The sequence below is a fragment of the Abramis brama genome (assembly GCF_963993115.1).
Source record: "Abramis brama genome assembly, chromosome: 2".
In the NCBI taxonomy this organism is placed as follows: Eukaryota; Metazoa; Chordata; class Actinopteri; order Cypriniformes; family Leuciscidae; genus Abramis; species Abramis brama.
The window spans coordinates 1,094,248-1,115,711 of record NC_139964.1 but is presented as its reverse complement, the minus strand read 5'-3'; the positions used below and the strand labels follow the sequence as shown (position 1 = coordinate 1,115,711).

General features: G+C 39.5%; 1 protein-coding gene across 2 annotated transcripts in view; it reads left to right on the top strand.

Annotated features, from left to right (window-relative positions):
- The window catches only part of LOC311077432 (NACHT, LRR and PYD domains-containing protein 1 homolog), a 146,277-nt gene that overhangs the window by 36,615 nt on the left and 88,198 nt on the right, over nt 1-21,464 (top strand). The window contains exons 10-12 of one of the 2 annotated variants that reach the window (XM_084105887.1): nt 816-862; nt 943-1,519; nt 2,709-6,293. The exons of the other annotated variant lie outside the window; for it this stretch is intronic. Of the exons in view, the coding sequence (XP_083962013.1) occupies nt 816-862; nt 943-1,519; nt 2,709-3,897 (1,813 nt within the window). The 3' untranslated portion in view covers nt 3,898-6,293. Of the gene's footprint in view, nt 1-815; nt 863-942; nt 1,520-2,708; nt 6,294-21,464 lie in introns of those variants that run through there. 2 annotated transcript variants of the gene reach the window in all.

Below are 21,464 nucleotides of genomic sequence, written 5' to 3'. Positions count from 1 at the left end.
CACACACACACTCTTGCGTTCAAAGGGAGGATGATGTCACACACACACTCTTGCGTTCAAAGGGAGGATGATGCGCACACACACACACTCGCCTTCAAAAGGAGGATGAGTCTCACACACACACACACACACACACACACACACACACACACACACACACTCTTGCGTTCAAAGGGAGGATGATGCACACACACACACACACACACACACACTCGCCTTCAAAAGGAGGATGAGATACACACACACACACACACACTCTTGCGTTCAAAGGGAGGATGAGTCACACACACACACACACTCTTGCGTTCAAAGGGAGGATGATGCGCACACACACACACACACACACACACACACACACACACACACACACACACACACACACACACACTCGCCTTCAAAAGGAGGATGAGATATACACACACACACACACACACACACACACACACACACTCTTGCGTTCAAAGGGAGGATGATGCGCACACACACACACACACACACACAGTCTTGCGTTCAAAGGGAGGATGATGCGCACACACACTCACACACACACACACACACACACACACACACACACTCACACTCTTGCGTTCAAAGGGAGGATGAGTCACACTCACACACTCTTGCGTTCAAAAGGAGGATGACACACACACACACACACACACACACACTCACACACACACACACACACACACACACACTCTTGCGTTCAAAGGGAGGATGAGTCACACTCACACACACACACACACTCACACACACAAACACACACACTTGTGTTTCCTTTAGAAATGAATGTGAATCATGTGTGTGTTTTATAGTGTGGATCATTGTGGAGAGTTCAGAATGACAGCAGGATTACACAAATGTAGGTCTACACACACAATCATTCAGTGATTTATTGTTGATTTGTGTCATTTAGTGAAATGTTTCTCTTCTTGTGTTCAGATGCCTGTGATCTCACACTGGATCCAAACACAGCACACACTCGACTCATTCTGTCTGATGAGAACAGGACAGTGACGTGTGTGTCTGAGGATCAGCCGTATCCTGATCATCCAGAGAGATTTGATGGAGCTCTTCCTCAGGTTCTGTGTGGAGAGAGTCTGACTGGACGCTGTTACTGGGAGGCTGAATGGAGAGGAGATGGTGCTGTTATATCAGTGTCATATAAAGGAATCAGCAGGAAAGGAGGGATAGACTGTGTGTTTGGATGCAATGACAAATCCTGGAGTCTGGAATGCTCTGATAACGGATTCTCTGTCTGGCACAATAAGAACTACACTGATATTCCTGTTGTCTCTTCATCCTCTAAGAGAGCAGGAGTGTATGTGGACATGTCGGCCGGCACTCTGTCCTTCTACAGCGTCTCTGACACACACACACTCACACACTTACACACATTCAACACCACATTCACTGAACCCCTCTGTGCTGGATTTGTGGTTTATGATAACTCCTCAGTGTCTCTGTGTGACATTAAACAGCGTCCTGAGAGAAACAACAGTGATACACACACAACCGGGTGAGTGAAATATACTGTGTCTTAGTGAAGGATTTCTCCAGACTGAATAATAGTTCAATCCTCTGTTCTTCATACATCACTAAACACTAGAGATGCACCATATTGGGTTTGTGCTGATACTCCATATGCTGATATGTCACAACATGTTTTGGCCAGTACCAATAAATACATATTTTCCTTTGTTTTGAAACAACACAGAGTCTCTCCTGTGCAGAGACTATAAACACATTATTCTTCATTTTAGTTAGTTTAGAGCTAAATCTATTTCTCCTTCAGTTTCAGAGTTGTGAGGTCTCTGTGAATAGGGCTTAAGACTGATTTACTGGTATTTCTCTAAAGCTCCTGATCACACACGATCTCTAAACTGTAATTTGCTATTAATTTTCTGTAATTTTCTAGATGTAATGTGATCTTTTTTTCTATTAATATTCCTGCAGACGAGGAATAAGACAGAAATAGTCAAGTTCACTCAGTATTACTTGATCTATTCCAGCACTCCCTCAATTACAATCAAGCACAATTAACTGTAGACAGTTGTGTTGTAAGCAGTAAAACAGTCCAGTTCTTTATAGTCAAACTCATTTATTATGTTTGATAATGCACATTTCTGTCCACCCCAGACTGCTGATGGTCTTTATCTGTCCACCTCTGTGAAAATATCCACAGTTAAAAACACTGATTTATAGAAGACTTGACACATTATTCAGCTTGAGCTTATTGATGGAGAATATAGAGTTCATGTTGGCTAGTTAAACATAAACATAACTGGACAATTATGTGTGAATTAAACTCTCATTATAGTATATATTTGTTTGTTATATTAGATTGTTTGTTATTAGTGAGTGACATCACAGGTGTCAGTCGCAGCATTATATACTAGCTTTATATTTTCTCTCTGTCAAACTGCCTGTCAAATAGTTTTTATAGTAAACTGTTTGTATGTTGTTGGTTTTGAATTGTTGGTAATACTTTACTATAAGGTCCCATTAGTTAACATTCATTAATGCATTAACTGTATTTGTTAATGTTAGTTAGTCATCTGTTCATTGTTAGTTCAGGTCCATTAAATAATATTGACAGATACAACTTTTGATTTTAATAATGTATTAATAAACACTGAAAATAACATTAACTGAGATTAATAAAAGCAGCTGACTCTTTACTTCTGCCTTCTTCTGGTTCTTCACAGGTTCTCTCAGCCCAAACCTTCTGGGCTCGATATTCACCCGCTGCTGAACTGTCAGTCTTGTGTCCATATAGCTGATTCTGATCAGTGGCTTCAGATTGAGCCGTCGGCCTGTACAGATGAAGGAGGGTCAAAGTTCAGGGTCAGCACTGACCCAGGCCGTTACGAGTGTGTCAGGACCAGAATGCGATGGGTCTGTGACTGTGTCGTCACCCTTCAGTACCGTACCGTAGACGGACTCTTCCTCAACGCAGAGCTGGAGAGGCTGCAGTGCAACCGGATCGGTCCAGTGATTGACGTGACGGTGATCTCAGGGAAACTGGAGGAAGTTCATCTGCCCCATTACGCCTGTTTAGGAGAGTCTGACCCCTCTCTCAAAGATGCTGTGAAAGTCCTCACCGTAAAAGACGAGGGAATAACCACAGAACCTGTGCAGTTGACCCGATTCCATGCTAAGATTGTCCAACCATCCTTCTCTATTACAACTTTAATTATAAGTTGGATAATGGGATGGTACGAACACTGTGATCTTCTTCTCTACATGCATTCTAAAGATCCTCTCATTCTACATCTCTACTTGTTTCCAGTTGATGATCATGCAAAAGAAAAAGTTAAGAAAGAAAAGAGAAATGACCCAATAGAGCATCCCAGACCTGGCAGGCCATTTCGGATGAAAACGCCACACATTCTTGATGTTCCTGGTGCCTCTGTCCATCCCAAAGAAGGGATCACATTCACAAGAGAAACTCCCCCAAACTACTTCAAGGTCAAGACTCGTCTGGAGAATGATCTTCAAATGACTCTTATCAGAGAAGAGGATAAGGAGGAGGTCTGGGATGCAACATTTGAGAAAGATGAACTGATCCATCCTAAGATAGACGAGCTGTGTCTGAATAGTGATCAGATTCGTCCTAAGAGAGACGAGCCGCGTCTGAATAGTGAGGCAGATAAAGCAAGATATTTCGATGACCATTGGCCAGATCTCATTCAGGGGGTTACAAATGTCCAGGTCATTGCAGATAAACTGTGTCAGCAAGAACTAATTCATGAGGAACAATATTCAGAAATCACACAGAGTTTAACCAGTCAGGAGAGCATGAGAAAGATCTGTGACATTATACGCAAACACAGTGATCCTGTGAAAGCTGAATTCATCTCAGTTCTTCAGAAAGAGAAGCTTTACCACTTTTGAACATTGGTCTGATTCTTGATCTGATATGAGTTTATCTGAACTTATCAAAATATACTCCTTTCAAAATATTAATTCATAGTAACATTACAAATAAATTAAAGTTTTTGTTTTGCTCTTTACATTGTAAATGTTCTACAGGGAAATAAATGTAAGTTTTTGCACATCTAAGTAAATGTTCTACAGGGAAGGTAAAACGAGTTCAATGTTAAAGTAAATGTATACCAGCATTTATATTTATGTTTGTCTAACTGTATTTCATACTTGTTGGTGAATTGCTGATGTACATTTTCATGGATTAGCCATAAACTATCAAATGTTGTAGTTTACTAAAAAGGATAGAGTCCATCTCTTTTTTTCATTTGATTATATGAAAGCTTTAAGAGAAGCTTTACCACTCTTGAATGTTGGTGTCAGGGTCATGCGCTGACAGTCTTGTCTGTTTTCTCTCTGTTCATTGTCTCCTTGTTTGTCTTGTGTCTGATCACATGGCTTTGTCTTTATTTGTGTTTGCCATGTGCTCCTCTAGTCCTGGCTCCTTGTTTAGTCCTTGTCTTGTCCTCGTTGACTAGACAAGGTTGTGTTTTAGACTGGTTGTGTTCACCTGATTCTTGGGTGCTCTGCTCTATGAGTGTGCGATATTGACAAAAAATTATATCTTTTTGTAAATATAAATATTTTTTTCCAATATGTTTCAATTGATTTTTACCTAATATGGGCATTTTTACCTTTATAAAGCCTTTTTTTAAACCTATTTATATGCATGCATCATATTGTGTCAATTTCATAAATTTAATCAAATTCAATTATAAAAAGAAGACACAATTGGGCTGTTACCAATCAAATGAAATCAGTATCAACAAAAGTCATCTTTGCAATATTGAATATTGATATTTAAAATTATTTAAAACAAGAAAAGATACTTTAAATGTGAAATTGAAACCGCCAGTAGGTGGCAGCAATGCACTGTTAATGAGCGAACCATTAAGATTCAACCGATTCATTCAAACGGCTGATTCTTCAAGGAAATAAGCATTTGACTATCTTAATCTATCCTACTCAACTGATCCGCTCAAACGGCTGATTCACTCAGTAAGGAAACACTGCCATGTGTGGCTTTGTTTTGATCTATTTTCATTGGCGAAATAGAGCAAAATCAGGCAATATAGTGTCTAAAATGTAAGTCACTTAAAATTAACTTGTTTATTAAACTTGTATAAAATCAATATCACATTTGTTATCATGCTGATATTTGGAGAAAAACTGCGCTCTTGTGATATTTATTACTAAATGATATAAATAAAGACTAAATCACACAGTGAAAGTGTGCACTCTAAATGCGCACCCGCACTAGTCTAATTTACAAGACTACATCACGTAGAGTATGCATGCACTCTCTGGGTGTGTGCAACGGATAGACTTGATAATGTCAAATCGCACATCGTTAAAACAACAATTACTATATTATCGCAGACGATATATATCACACGCCCCTACTCTACTCCCTGTATATTGTGCTCCTTTCCTCATGTGTTTGCTGGTGTATGTGTGTGTGTGTGTGTGTGTCACAGTTCTTTTCCGTCAGTGCTAGATTTAGTTTTCCTTGTTTGATCATTTTCTTTTGATAATTCTATAGTTTTCCTTGTTCCTGTGTTTTCACTCTATTCAAGTTTTAGTCTTTTGCTCCAGTTTTTATATTGGATTCTCTCTAGATTTTTATATTGTTGCTATCTAGTTTTTAATTCTGATTTTCTCTAGTTCCCTGCAAGGTTGCAGTCTTTTTTAGTTTCTTTCTGTTTGCATTTCCAGGATTTTCTAGGATTTTCTTTCTCTTGTTTTTACCTTTCATTCTTTTGCAATCTTTAGTCATCAGTTTAATTGGTTTTGTCTAGTTTCTGCTTTTTTATCTTGTTGTCTTGTGTATCTCGTGTTGGTTCTTGTCCTGATTCCTGTTCCACCTGGTCGCTGACTCTCCAGTCTAGTGCCCAAGGCTTCTCTAGTGATGATACAGGAAAATATGGCTTTATCAGAACTTTTGAAAATATGAATTCATAGTTGCATTATAAATAAATCTCACACCTATTTTTGTGCATCTGAGCAAATGTCCTATGGGAAAAGTCAAATGAGTTAAATGAAAATACCCGCATTTGTTTAACCCCCTGAGGTCGACAATCGCGCCGGCGCGATAGGCTCGCTTTTTTTCAGTTCAGTTCAAAAGAAATTAATTTTGCTCTGTTGACTTTGATATTACAAGCAAGTTTCATACATCAATCGATTCTGTTAAATGTGTATTATTTTTGTGTATACTCACAATAAAAACAAGTTTCATACATCAATCGATTCTGTTAAATGGGTATTATTTTTGTGTATACTCACAATAAAAACAAAGTGTTGTGCTTTTTGCCAAATAAAGAAAAATAAACGTGATGCGAGTTCTGCCTTCTCTCTGTCAGTTAAATCCATTCTGAAAACGCGTCCGAAAATGAACTGTAACTCAGCGAATACTCAGTCAAACAGGCATACAGACACAGGCATGAAGCTTGAATTCTCTTCTTTTAAATGAGGTAATTTATATAAAAAACAAATATTCTCATCTTGTGAATTCTGTATTAAAAGAGAGCGATTCCAGTCGAGCTCATTAGAGCTAATTCAAATGTAATGTGAACCCGCCCACGGAGAGCGCGTGCTATTCAAATGCAAATTACTGAGGCAAACCTGTGAACGCCCCCCATATCAGCTCGAGAAAACACAAGTTTAATCATATCATTGTAGCCTACGTGTTTACACCATCTGGCAGCGCTGTGAGGAATAATAATAATGGAGAATCTACCTCAGAGTTCGGGTATTGCGAGGAGCGAGGATCCGACTGAGTGAGGAAAACTGTAGTAAGTTTTTTTTTCTTCTCAAGTTAATCGCGTTTCCGTGTGAATGAATGAACGGCAGCCGCAGAGATGCGTGCTGTTTACCACATACTTGACTGAAATATGTTGAAATAAAATGTATTTGTATAAGCAACGTATTAAACTGCAAATTAACATTTATATTTCTTATAATAAAAATGAAAGACCTATGTTACAGACATATGAAAGACAATATTTCGTTGATTAGTTTTGGATAGATTATACATTTTTACTGTAAAATATCTGCCACCTCAAATAAGCTTTTGTTTGCCAATTTTTGCTCATACGTTAAATATAGTATGTTTTGTCAAAAATAAAGTAATCAAATAATCAATCAAATCCTTAACTTTGAAATATGTATGATAAAATGTATACTTTAGTTTTTACAAAGAAAGATTACACTTGAATTGTTGTTGTAATTGTAACCTTTTTAATTAAAAAAAAGATATTTACAAGGTAGATGTAAACAAACTATTAAAAGGTAAATATAAGCCTTTTCTTTAAATAATTTTCCAAAACTGAAAATACAGTATGAGAATTAACTGCACAATTACTAGACATGTTTTCCTTGGATATTATAGGCCAATTTGCAAGCACAATTTGTGGAAAAATAAAGAAGAATTGAGATGCTTCCAACTGTTGCTCTTGCATTCTTGTGGCTCAGTGACTCACCTGAATGAAAGGGTCATTAAGTATGTGGGCCCCAAAAAACACTAGGCGATGACATCCATTAGACAAAAGTCTTATTGGCACATATTTAGTATGTGTTTTGTGGTCTTATTTCAGAAACTTTATTTTTTATTTTTTTCAATAACCACGCATAAACATTATTCTCTCAAAAATGCAGACATGTACATTCTTGTTGCTCACATATTATGGTAGCCCTGTTTGTGCTAAATAGTGTGTATTTTTTTTTTGCCATTAATATGTTTATAAGCAACTGAAAAAAGCACAGATGTCAGGGCATGTCAGAACATCTCAAGGACCCCAAAAACACCTTAGACCCCAGAGGGTTAACTGCGTTTCATAAATGCCTTTCTATTTCATAAATGTTGGTGAATTTATGTACATTTATCTTGGTGAAAGATTAGCCATAAACTATGAAATGTATAGGTTTACTAAAAAGGATAGTTGTGGCAAATAAAATCCAGCTCTTTTTTAAAATATGATTATATTATTCTGCAAAGTTTTATTGAACTGCAATGAGGAACATTTAATATTGTCTTTATATAATAAAAATTATTTTTTGTAAACTTTATTTTGTTGTGTCATTGGTATAACATTGGTAAATGTTGGATATTTCACTGCATGGAAATATTCTGAATTGGCCTGACATCGTCATACTCAGATTCTAGTCAGAATATGATTCTGATACTTCTCCATTGGGCTGTGATTATGGGGCGTGTTTCAACCGGACCAGGAAAAAAAATGCCTCTGCACTCAATTGGATAGACGTTTCCTAACAAGGAATTATATTAAATAGAGATTCAAAACAGAAGGCTATATGAAGCTTACAAACACAGACCAGCAGCAGCAGCAGCAGCAGACAGGAGCAATCAATTAAGCATATGAAGCATATCGATCAAGCATATGTGTGTTCAGCTCTGAGTTTAAACCCATCACACATGAGAGAGCTGGATCTGAGCTACAATAAACCAGGAAAATCAGGAGTCAAGCTGCTCTCTGACAACCTGAAGGACTGCTTACTGCAGATACTCAAGTATGAGACCCTGTTTGCACCTGGTATCATAATTAGTCTTGTCTGTCAAAGGTTCAGGGGCAGGGGCGCAATAAGACTATAAGTGGCCCATAGGCTTTACTGCTTGAGGGGCATTTCATCCACCAGAACTATTATCTGCATTCACTTAATCTTCTTAATCTTAAAACGCATGTTATCAGCTTTTTATTTTGCAGGAATAAATGCCATTGACAAAACATCCAACTATAGGTCTGTCATATACAATATACACAAATATCACTACATATTGGCACATAGTCTGAACTATTTGCACAGGCTGCTTACTACTCTGCCTACATAAGCTCTACCTTACAAATCAACCTATTGTTTTGCAGAAATAAAACTTTCATATACCAAATTTCACTCAAGTTTCATTTATAATTTCATATAAAAATATAGCCTACAAAAAATATCCCTTTCTTATTTTTATTTTTATTTTTTTGTAATGCTGAAAATGTTATCAGATCATGGGGTCTACATTGCAAAGAATATTGTGTATTGTATTGTGTATCTTTTAGCAAAACATTTGTCTTTCTGTGGCTTGAATGAAGTTATGCTTCATTTAGAGAGATAATAATATAGGCCTTGATTGAGCTTTCTCTCTCCGTTTGTTCTGTTTTATTTAAACACCAAACTTATCGACACAACTTGTTGAAATTAACTTGTTTTGTGATTATATTCTTCAGTCTTGAACTGAACGCGACACATCTTGTGTGTGATACCTGTGAGTTGTCCTAGCTGTGTGACTCCCTTGTCCGGTGTGTGACCGCCTTCTGACAGGGTTTGACTGAACACTGTCGCACACCGGATAAGAAGAGCAACGCCACGTCTTCAAACTCATTGTCTTCTATGAGTGTATACACACCGGCGGAGCTGTCCCTTTTTAAATAAAGTAGCCTATGTTTGTAATTGTATAGAGAGCTATAATAATATAGATCACACTTTCTCTTTCTGTTAGCTTCTGTTTTTTTAAACACCGAACTTCAAACTCATCTACGTCACTTTGCTCATTCTTGAAGTGAACTTTTGCCTGTTTGGTGATTAGATTTAAATGTTTTGGACTTCTGTTGTGAACTGAAAGAGACGCGTCCAGTGTGCGATACCTGTGCGAGTTGCTAGACCCCATTTAGAAGTTTGCTGAGGCCCCTGGTTATACTGATAACCGGTACCTGCAGTGTATATTTTAGGTATCAATCACATGATTTTTTTAGGTGGTCCATTTAAGCTCTTGAGCAAAACACTGAAGAAAGTCCTTTTAGAGTTACAGTAGTTTTACAGTAGTTTTTTATTATGCTCCTCATGTTCTGTCAGTTCCTCAATTGAATTAATTTTGTTAGATACAATTGGTAGCGGTCAGCAATATACCTCATATACCTCATTGTTTAATTTAAATGTTGTTCTTTTGAACTGTCAGTCAATCTCAGACAAGCCCCTTATCTCAATGAAATTATCATTGACAATAAGCTTGTTTTTCTTCTCACTGAAACTTGGCAAGTTTCTGCTGATTTTCTGAAGTCAGATCTACTTACACCAGAAGTATATAAGGATCTGTCTAGACCTCGACTGCACAGTAAAGGGGTGGTCTCGCTGTCATCTGTCGAGATAACCTCTGACTCACTCAACATGATTTTTCATGACACCAATACAATTGAATATATGGTATTGAAGGCTGACTCTCTTTTAATCATCTTGCTTTATCGTCCTCCTAAGGCCTTGTCCAACTTTTTTTTTTTCTGAACTATGTGAGCACTTGACTCTTGGCTGTTTATTGTCATTTCCCGTTCTCCGTGTTGAATGCTGTTTGCTCTAACACTAATCAATTACTGTCTGTTTTTAAATGATTTAATTTGACTTGAATTTTCCTACTCATACGCATGGTTATATCTTTGATTTGATCTGTAAATGAGGGATTGATATCTCTTCTTCTGACACCGCTATTTCTGATCATAAATTCATTGGTTTTAGCCTAAGCTTGCCTATGCATGAAAAATCTTCAATGACTGTAATAAACTATTGCACTCTCAAAGTTGATTTTATATTTCCATTGTTTATTCAAATCTTTGATATCTCTTTTCTCTCCCTGATATTATCTAACTATCACTAAGACCAGAAGCGTCCCTTCCACCCACTCTTCTCCTTGGCACACCTCTGAGCTTCTTATCCTAAAGGCTACTGGTAGATGGCTGGAGCGTCTTAACAGAAAAACTGGCCTCACTATTTAGCTTTTATTGAACATCTCAAAAAATACAAATCTGCTTTGAACTTGGCTCGTTTCAGTTGGGTCTCTGCCACAATAAACAAATCAAGCATCAAACCAAAGGCATTATTTAACACAATAAATATGCTTACCAAACCTCCATCACATGATGCTCTAGCTTCTGATGAGCTTTGCTGTTCCTTCATGAATTACTTGCTAGACAAGACAGCTGCCTTACACCGTTGTTTCTCTAATGATGCTATGAAGCTTAGCTATTTGCATCCAACAGATGCAGTCAGCAATTCAGTACACAAGCACAAAACCACGATGAGCCTTGGTATAGGGATGCATTCAGGTTAATTGGGACACTTTTTTATCTCAATAGCAAAATAGCCATCTTATCAAGAGACACTGGCTCGGGGGCGGCCATCTTGTCCGGAGACACTGGCTCGGTGGCGGCCATCTTGTCCGGAGACACTGGCTCGGGGGCGGCCATCTTGTCCGGAGACACTGGCTCGGGGGCGGCCATCTTGTCCGGAGACACTGGATCGGCAGACATGACGTGAACAGTCTCTGGATCGGCAGACATGACGTGAAGCGTCTCTGGGCCGGCAAGACTGACGTGAAGCATCTCTGGCTCGGCAGGACTGACATGAAGCGTCTCTGGCTCTGCAGGACTGACGTGAAGCGTCTCTGGCTCGGCAGGACTGACGTGAAGCGTCTCTGGCTCTGCAGGACTGACGTGAAGCGTCTCTGGCTCTGCAGGACTGCCGTGAAGCGTCTCTGGCACGGCAGGACTGCCGTGAAGCGTCTCTGGCTCGGCAGGACTGACGTGAAGAGTCTCTGGCTCGGCAGGACTGAGGTGAAGAGTCTCTGGCTCGGCAGGACTGACGAGAAGAGTCTCTGGCTCGGCAGGACTGACGAGAAGAGTCTCTGGCTCAGCAGGACTGACGTGAAGCGTCTCTGGCTCTGCCAGTGACGTGAAGCGTCTCTGGCTCTGCAGGACTGACATGAATCGTCTCTGGCTCTGCAGGACTGACGTGAAGCGTCTCTGGCTCTGCAGGACTGACGTGAAGCGTCTCTGGCTCTGCAGGACTGACTTGAAGTGTCTCTGGCTCGGCAGGACTGACGAGAAGAGTCTCTGGCTCGGCAGGACTGACGTGAAGAGTCTCTGGCTTGGCAGGACTGATGTGGAGAAGCTCAGGCTCGGTAGGGGCCATGACAGGATGAGGCTCTGGCATGAATGCGCTGGCGAGCGGTGTGAGCACTGGAGTTGCCAACATTAAAGTGGGCATGACGTGAATTGGCTCAGGCTTGGGTATTACTGTGAGCTTGCGGGGCTCCACATCCGTAAAGCCCACAGTAAATGATGAGCTGCTCAGCAAAAGGGCAAGGTCTATATATTGAACTAGAGTCCAGTGAGGGGTATTGCCAGGCATGAGGTAATTAAGAATGTCATTAAGTCCATGGCGAAAAATGTCCTTTAAGACAGCATCATTAATGTTAACCCCATGGCTAAGCTCACAAAATTCCTTGACAAAATCCTCAATTGGATGGTTACCTTGGCAGAGGTTGAAGAGACAAACTGCTGGATCCATGTTGGCGAAGTCTTCTGTTATGTTCTGCTCCGAGACACGAAGATTGAGGATCCAAATGCAGTTTTATTTAAGGGATTATACAGAATCGTAATCAAAATCCAGGCAAAGGTCATACACAGGCAGGCAATCCAACAAACAGACAAATCCAGAGGGTGAGGCAGAAGCAGGAAAACCAGGACACAGGCAGAGATCAGGAACCAGGAACAACAACGACAACAAAGGAAATGCTCAGAAATGCAGTGGAATAACTTCCAAGACTTCGCAGGGAATGATGAGGTGAACCAGGCTTATATAGGGTGAACTAAACAATATGTGATAATCAGGGATGATGAGTCCGGGCAGTGAATTATGGGAAATGTAGTTGTGAGTGAATAATGATAGTCTGACGTAGAGTGCCCTCAGGTGGCTCTCAAGGGCACTACAGATGATGACCGTTACAGATATATAGCATATTCAGATATTCATACTAACACATATTCTGGGGTCCATGACATTTTTGTGAAAATGATGAAAAACACGGGCGACATTTTTAAAAGATGCTGACAGGGAAAGTTTGGACTGCTTAGAAGAACTAGATATTACAACAGAAACGTTTAACTCTCTCTTTTCCAGCACTTTAGACACAGTTGCTCCGTTGCGCTTAAAGAAGATTAAAGAAAATAGTCCAACGCCGTGGTACAACGAGCACACTCGGGCCCTTAAGAGAGCAGCCAGAAAAATGGAGCGCAACTGGAAGAAAACAAAACTAGAGGTATTTCGCATTTCATGGAAGGAGAGCTCAATTACTTACAGAGAGGCTTTAAAAGCTGCTAGATCTGCTTATTTTTCAACCCTATTAGAAGAAAATAAACATAATCATAGGTATTTATTTGAAACGGTGGCTAAACTAACGAAAAATAAAGCTTCAAGCCCAGAAGTTTCCAAGCAACACAGCAGTAATGATTTTATGAACTTCTTCACTTATAAGATTGATAATATCAGGGACAAAATTATAACTATGCAACCGTCTACTACAGTATCGCATCAGGCAGTGCATTGTAGTCTCCCTGAGGAAAAATTGTATTCATTCGTTGCTATAGGAGAGGAAGAATTTACTAAACTCATTAAATCATCTAAATCGATGTATGTTAGACCCTATACCAACTAAGCTACTGAAAGAGATGCTTCCAGAGGTCCTAGATCCTCTTCTTAATATCATTAATTCATCTTTGTCTCTAGGATACGTACCAAAAAACTTTAAGCTGGCTATGATTAAACCGCTTGTTAAAAAAACGCAACTTGATCCTACAGAATTAGTCAATTACAGGCCGATCTCGAATCTACCTTTTCTGTCAAAGATATTAGAAAAGGCAGTATCCACAACTGTTTTCCTTTCTTGAAAGAAATGATATCTGCGAGGATTTCCAGTCTGGATTTAGACCGTACCATAGTACCGAGACAGCTCTCGTTAGAGTCACAAATGATTTGCTCTTATCATCCGATCGTGGTTTTATCTTGCTATTAGTGTTACTCGATCTTAGTGCTGCATTTGACACCATTGACCACAACGTTCTTTTAAATAGATTAGAACATTATGTTGGCATTACGGGAAATGCACTAGCATGGTTTAAATCATACTTATCTGACCGTTATCAGTTTGTAGCAGTAAATGATGAGATGTCTCATCGATCACAAGTTCAGTATGGCGTACCACAAGGCTCAGTACTAGGACCGCTGCTGTTCACTCTGTACATGCTACCATTAGGAGATATCATTAGGAAACATGGAATTAGCTTTCACTGTTATGCTGACGTCAGCGTTTCTCACAGGTTCGCGTTTAAAGTCTGTGTAGAGGGAATGGTGTCGTCTTAGCGGCCCCTAATTTAATAACAAATGATCGTTGCGACGGAAGCAAATCAATCAAAACTAACTTTAGATGGAAAATAACTTAACTCTGCTATAAAGCCAAAACAATCTCTGTTACCTTAAATGATACGCTTATCTCTGTAAAGCTGCTTTGAAACAATCTACATTGTTAAAAGCGCTATATAAATGAAGATGACTTGACTTGACTGTATAATTGATCAACAAACAGGCACTTGTGTGTACTTTGCATCCAATCATTTTCCAATCAGAGTAAGGCTAGAAAAAATATGTAGCGCTCCAAACAGAAAAAAAGGTTCTTGTACTGCAGGTCCTTGTAAGTCCAGAGTAAGGGCCACGGCATACACAATTTTTAATTTTATTATTTTGAGGGAGTTTTTCATTAAATCATAAACAAACTTTCTGTATTCTGTTGCTTCTCTAATAGCATTGACTAGCATTGTGGCAAGTTTTCTGTCTGTGGTGAATGGATCTTTCTCACTCAGCTCCTCAAATTCCTTGCATTATTACACTTGAATAACTTTATGATGAACCCTCTGTTTATTCCGGCAATTCCTTTTTTCTTTATGCTTACATTTGTGAGTCCCTCTTTAGTAAAGTTTTGATCATTTGTGAGCACCCCACTACAGTTTGCACCCTTTGCCAAATTCATCCCGTCCAGCCTAAATCTGGCCAGAGTAATGATGATGATGATAGGGTTTCTGTCGGAAAAAAAGCTTTAAAATTGGCACGTGTCTTGACCCGGCTGACTAGAACTGCTGACTCCATATTCCTGGAGGAAACTCTCTTCAATGGTGTTGAGTTTGTCAGGCACCAGAACACAGAAGCTGGGTTTTAGGAAAGACACAAGGAGAGGATGGACCTCAACCAGTCGACATCACGGTGGGCGGGTTTATCAAAATAAAACAGTTCTCTATGAAACTGGACAATAAAGTTTAGATTTGCCAGATAGATGGTGTGCAGAATTTGAAATAAAATTCATTGAATGATTAAAAAGAGAACAAAATTAAATTGATTTTTTTTTTTAACATAGAAGAAAATGTGTGAAAATGATAACCAAGACAACAATCATCTATCATGTGCTGTTATCCATACACAGTTTTTACATTTATTACAGTTTCAGCTCTTGTGGAGTGATCTGTAGTGTTGATGGTTCATGGATAATCTCTTTACAAGGTCTACGACAGTTTACAGCCCTCTACATTACATTCGCAAAAGTTCATTTTCATCACACATATGCAAAACAAAAACAATTTTCATAGAGACAGGAAGTCGTTACTGACAGACTGGGAAGAGCGGAGCTGCAACAATGGCTAATGGGGAAAATAACGTGTTGTTGAACATTCAAGCATGAAAACCTGTGCTTGTGTTCTCTAAAAACAACATCAAGATTTTGTAAAAGGGGATAATAGGTCCTGTTTAAATAATTACACACTTTCATATTTAATGGGATAAATAATTGTTTTCTCGTGATATGAAGCATGTTAACGAGCTGTTTAATTCATAATTTTTTTTATTTATTATTTTTATTAAAAATAAATCCATAAACTGATCAGTTGATGGGAAACTCTGAAAGGTCCAACAGATGAAGGGTCTTTCTTCTAAGATTCGTGACGAGCCTGACGTACCTGCTCATGTTTCCACTTCTTCTGATTGACCGTCTGCACCACCGCGGAAGAGGACGACACGCTTAGCAGGAAATTGCGCGGGATCTCCGTCGCCATCAGGTCAGGAACGTTTGTGATGATGCCGTCAGACGAGCTGTTCACAGAGATGATCTAGAGAGAGACAGAGAGACGTCACGAGACAAACCTGAGACGTACTCGTGTGTGTGTGTGTGTGTGTGTGTGTGTGTGTGTGTGTGTGTGTGTTAGTTACCTGGCTGACGATGGTCTGTTGGAGAATAATGGGTGCGCCGATGACATTGGCCAAGAATGACTGAGATTTCATGGCCAGAAGCAACACATTTCCTGAGATACCGTTGATGACTGATGTTTGTACACCAATGATCAGCGAACCCAATCCCACCAGTCGGTCCGCACTGTCAATCTGCCGTGGACAGAGACACAGATGTGTATTAGTACATCTAGTCAAGTTTATTCATTTATATAGCTCCAGTTTAACACAACCATAGTTGATCCAGTGTGCTTTACAACACAATACAAACAAATAAAAATGTAAGAGACTGAAGGAGTAGAAAAGAAAGACAGAAATGGAGATAAAAATCAAGTATTAAAATCAATCTAAATGTATAAAAATACACACACATAACGTATATCACGGGGCGCTAGCGAGCAGGCAATGGAGTAGGATTCAAGTTTAGAGAGCTCTGCACAAACTTATATTTTTTATCCTTTTAAATGGTGCTTTAATCAACTGTGTGATACAAAAAGACTATCCAAGACTGCCCTGCATCTTCGAAGACGATTTGTTCCCTGATAAATGTAAATGGCGAGCAACCTGCGTAAATACAAATATACGGGCAAGGCCTCTGCTAACAAGACGAGCACCGACACACCTAGCGTTAACAACGGAGCTAACGCGACACCCGAGATGACTGAACAAGCTCAACAAACTGGAGAAAAGATTGATATGACGACGGAGATGAAGGAAGAGTTATTGTCCTCTATTAAAACGGAGATGACCACGCTTTTCCAAACCGAGTTAAAGTCAATCATGGCTAAAGAGTTTGACGGAGTTAGATCAGAGCTACAAGCAGTTAGGCAGGAGATAGCTAACAACACATCAGCTTTTCGGTCAGACCTGGAAGTGATTAGAACAACTGTGTCAGACATGGAAAGAGGACTCTCAGGATGCTCGGATGATATCACGGAGCTACAAAACTCTGTGCGCAAGCTGGAGGAAAATGTTCAAAATCTACAGGAGAAATGTTTGGACATGTAAGGTCAAATGCGGAGGTCAAATATCCGCATTATGAATGTAGCTGAGGAAGATGGCTCCAGCACCCCTGCTTCTGTTTCAAGGCTGATTAAAAAAGTTCTTAAAATTAATAAAGACGTGCTGATTGACAGATCCCACCGCACTTTACAGGCAAAACGTATGGATGGCAAACCAAGAGCGATTATAGCAAAATTACACTACCATCAAGACTGTGTCGAAATCCTCCGCCTCGCACAGGAATCTGGCCCGCTACAACACAACGGCTCAACCATACTCATCTTTCCTGATTATCCACCAAGTGTAGCCCGCGCCAGGTCGGCGTTTAACGAGGTCCGTAAACTACTTCGAGGACAAGAGGGGGTCCGCTATGGTCTCCTACATCCAGCCCGATTTCGGATCACGTATAACGGGAACGATAAGCAGTTTCAAGACGCAGCGGAGGCCATGGCGTATGTTAAGGACAACATTCTGCGTGAGATGGCTTAGCTTCGCTATTTTTTTTTCTTTTGAATTATTATTATTTGAAGAAAAAAATTTTTTTTATTATAATTTATAAATATTTAAATATAAAGTTTGGTAAACAATAATGCAAAATGCAACAACTAGGCTTATTGATATGGGACTACAGTTAAGTTAATTTCTCTTAAGGCCTTTTTTTTTTCTTAAGGCCTTTTTTTTAAGGCTGTGCTACAGTTACTGTTAAGTTTATATGTAATGTTGTTGTTTTTTTGTTGTTGTTTTTTTTTTTTTTTTATATACCAGTCTTAAGGTCTGTTAGAAGATCAAAAGCACCACTCTTCCTTTATTTTTCTATTTAATTTGGAATATTGGGGTTATATTAAAATATTGTTATATATATTGTTAACATGTCTGTGCAAAGCAAGCCGCAGAGCTAGAGTTCTTTAAAAAAGCACTTTATGTGTGGATTTGTTATTTGTGAGGGGTTACTTTTTCACCATGTTCTAGTTGGTGACTGGGGAAGTTACTGTTGCACTAATTTGATTGCTCCTATTTTTTGTTTTGCTAACTCTGGGTTAGTGGAGGGACTCTCTTCTGTTTACGTGGCACAAAAGTTACTTGGCTGGATCCGTACTACTACAACTTATAAATACTTAACACTAATATAAATGAACGCTCACACTGATGTATCAGGTACTTGCCAGATAAACTTTGTTAGTTGGAATGTTAAATCTTTAAATCACCCAGTGAAACGTGTCGTGGAAATTCTTTCTAGACTTTAAACAATAATTGGAAGACAGCTGGAGATTTCAAAAGTTATAAAGATCTTTATTTCTTGCAAGAAAGGCAGTTCACACATCAGTCAGAGTCTGATATGGAAGGGCAAGGTTAGTTCCCCTTGTCATGATTATATACCCCTAACACATCCTGGGTCGGCTGCATCAAGTCTTGTTTACCTTAAAAGGAAACGTCTTTGTTCGAGATCTCTTGTCCAACCTAAATTCTACAGCACAATACCCATGTCTGCAAAAGGTTCCTGTTTTTAGCTGCTTCATTTTCACACATTTTGCCTATCTTTAATTTTATCAAAGCTGCGCACATACTTTTCACACTTGACGTACAATAGGTCACTTTGACATTTTGTTGTACACAGTCTATTTCTACTAAGCCGTCTATCACCCAAAACATTTTGTTCCTGCAAGCTTGTCCTAACTTATGCATTTTCTAAAAGCTTGGTTATATATCTTTAATAATGCTTCATGAGTACAAATACATGTTCAATGTTAAATGTTCAATGTTAATACAAGTGATACACATCTAGGAGTAAAAGAACACATCTAAATGTAAAATTTCCCTTACAAACGCCGAAAAGTACTCTCACACCTTAAATTTTAACTCTATTTTTCATTCCAAATATAGGGGAACGGCTATTTTGATCAAAAAGACAATCCCTTTTGTAGTGTCAAAAGTTGATGCTGACTCTGCTGGCCGTTATATAATAGTAGTGGGCAGACTGAATACCCAGTAGTTCTAGCGAATGTGTATGCACCCAACTGGGATGATAGTGCATTTTTTACCAGCCTCTTCTCCCGAATACCTTATATACATACACATCAAGTCATATTAGGAGGAGATTGTGTACTGTCGCCCTCACTGGATCGTAGTTCACCCAAGACCATGCAACTAACTCGCTCAACAGTAGTACTTAATCAGCTTCTTAAAACCTACGGAATGACTGATGTTTGGCATTTTTGTTTATTGGCGATTATTTTTTTGTTGATAATAGTTTACTTTCATTAGTCAGTAAATGTGAATACCAGGCAATAGTGATATCAGACCACGCACCATTGGACTTCCTGTTGTCGAATGCGCATGCGTCGTGTTTGAACGCGTTGTTGTCTTTGGAGCTCCATCGATTTGATTTATAATTCTTGATTTTACTCTTTAAACTTACTTACAACAAACATTTTCTACTTTTCCTCACTGAGAAGCACTACTGCTCAAACCTCATAGTTCCAACGCGGACTGTTGAGCAGACGCGTCTCAAGCCTATTAGTGATCCAACGCTGGATACTCCTATAGGTTACGTCCGTGGATCACGGCTGAACGCGTCTTCTTAACACTCACTTACAAACATTTTTCGCCTATCGTGCGTCTACTCTACACCCGTACCACTAAAAAGACGGATTATATCTAAGACTTCAGTCATAAATTAGTATTAATATTGTTAGCATCACTGGTAGCGTAGTTGCTAACTTACTGTCCATCTGTTAAAATGGCGAATATATCAGATGTAAGTAGTCTACCTTTTGGTGCAGGTGAGGACACATTTGAGCTACACGCGTTGCAGTCTGAGCTGGAAGCTGTTGAGAAACAGATCCACGACCTTTTATTAAGACAGGCCGAGCTGATAGACCGGCGGTTAGCTCTTGAAACATCACGCGCCGATGCACACAAATCAGAGATTAACGTTAATAACCCGCTGACTCCGACCTCGTCTACTCCGTGCGTTACTCAGCATCGGTCCCGAGCGCCGAGGTCGCGATCAGCCATGGTCTCGTTCACTCTGGCTCCAACACGCCACCACGAAGCCTGGATGGTTCCGCAGCGGAAGACGCGAGTCAGGTCTAGACCAAGAAAACTCTCTCCGACCCTCCCGGTTTTCGAGATATCCACACAAAACCGCTTCTCCCCTCTTCGCGAAACAGAACGCGATGCTGTGATCATCGGCGATTCCATCGTTCGGCATGTCCACGGTACATTAGGTAAAAGTAAGGTGCACAGTCACTGCTTTCCTGGTGCTCGTGTTTCTGAAATCGCTGCTCACGTTCCCGAGATTCTGAACGATAACGAGCGCGTCGGAACTGTGGTCTTGCACGCGGGAGTGAACGACATCAGGCTGCGCCAGACGGAGGTTCTGAAGAAAGACTTCAGGAATCTGATCGATACGGTACGCAGCACATCGCCTGATATAACGATCATTGTGTCAGGACCGCTTCCCACGTACCGTCTAGGACATGACAAGTTTAGTAGATTATTTGCGCTAAATGAATGGTTAACGTCATGGTGCAATGAGCAGAAACTGCTCTTTGTAAATAATTGGAATCTGTTTTGGGAGCGTCCTAGGCTTTACCGTGCTGATGGCTTACACCCAAGCAGATTCGGAGCGGATCTTCTGTCGGATAACATCTCCAAAATGTTAAATACCTTTTGACTAGTAACCAAAAGTCCAAATCATAGTCTCTGCTGCACCAAATTAACTGATATAAATACTAGTGTAGAACATTGCATAGAAATTGTGTCTATTCCTCGTTTAGTGCGATCAAATAATAAATCTACTGCAGGATCTAGAAAAAATATAATTGTTATTAAACCAGAAAATGTTGCTATTAGTAAACAAAAACAATTTCTAAAGCTAGGTCTTCTAAACATTAGATCACTCACACCTAAGGCAGTTATTGTAAATGAAATAGTCACAGATAATAGCATCGATGTACTTTGCCTTACTGAAACCTGGCTTAAACCAAATGATTATTTCGGTCTAAATGAGTCTACTCCATCAGGATACTCCTATAAGCATGAGCCCCGTCTGATTGGTCGTGGCGGCGGTATTGCAACAATCTATAGAGATTTTCTTAGTGTTACTCAGAAAACGGGTTATAAGTTTATTTCATTTGAAGTACTTGTACTAAATGTTACGCTCTTAGATGCTAGAAAAACATCCCTATTATCTTTAGCCTTGGCTACTGTATATAGACCGCCAGGGCCTTACGCTGATTTCCTAAAAGAATTTGCAGATTTTCTCTCAGACCTATTGGTCAATGTAGATAAAGCATTAATTGTTGGAGATTTTAACATACACGTAGATAATCCAAATGATGCGTTAGGGGCTGCGTTTACAGATTTATTAAACT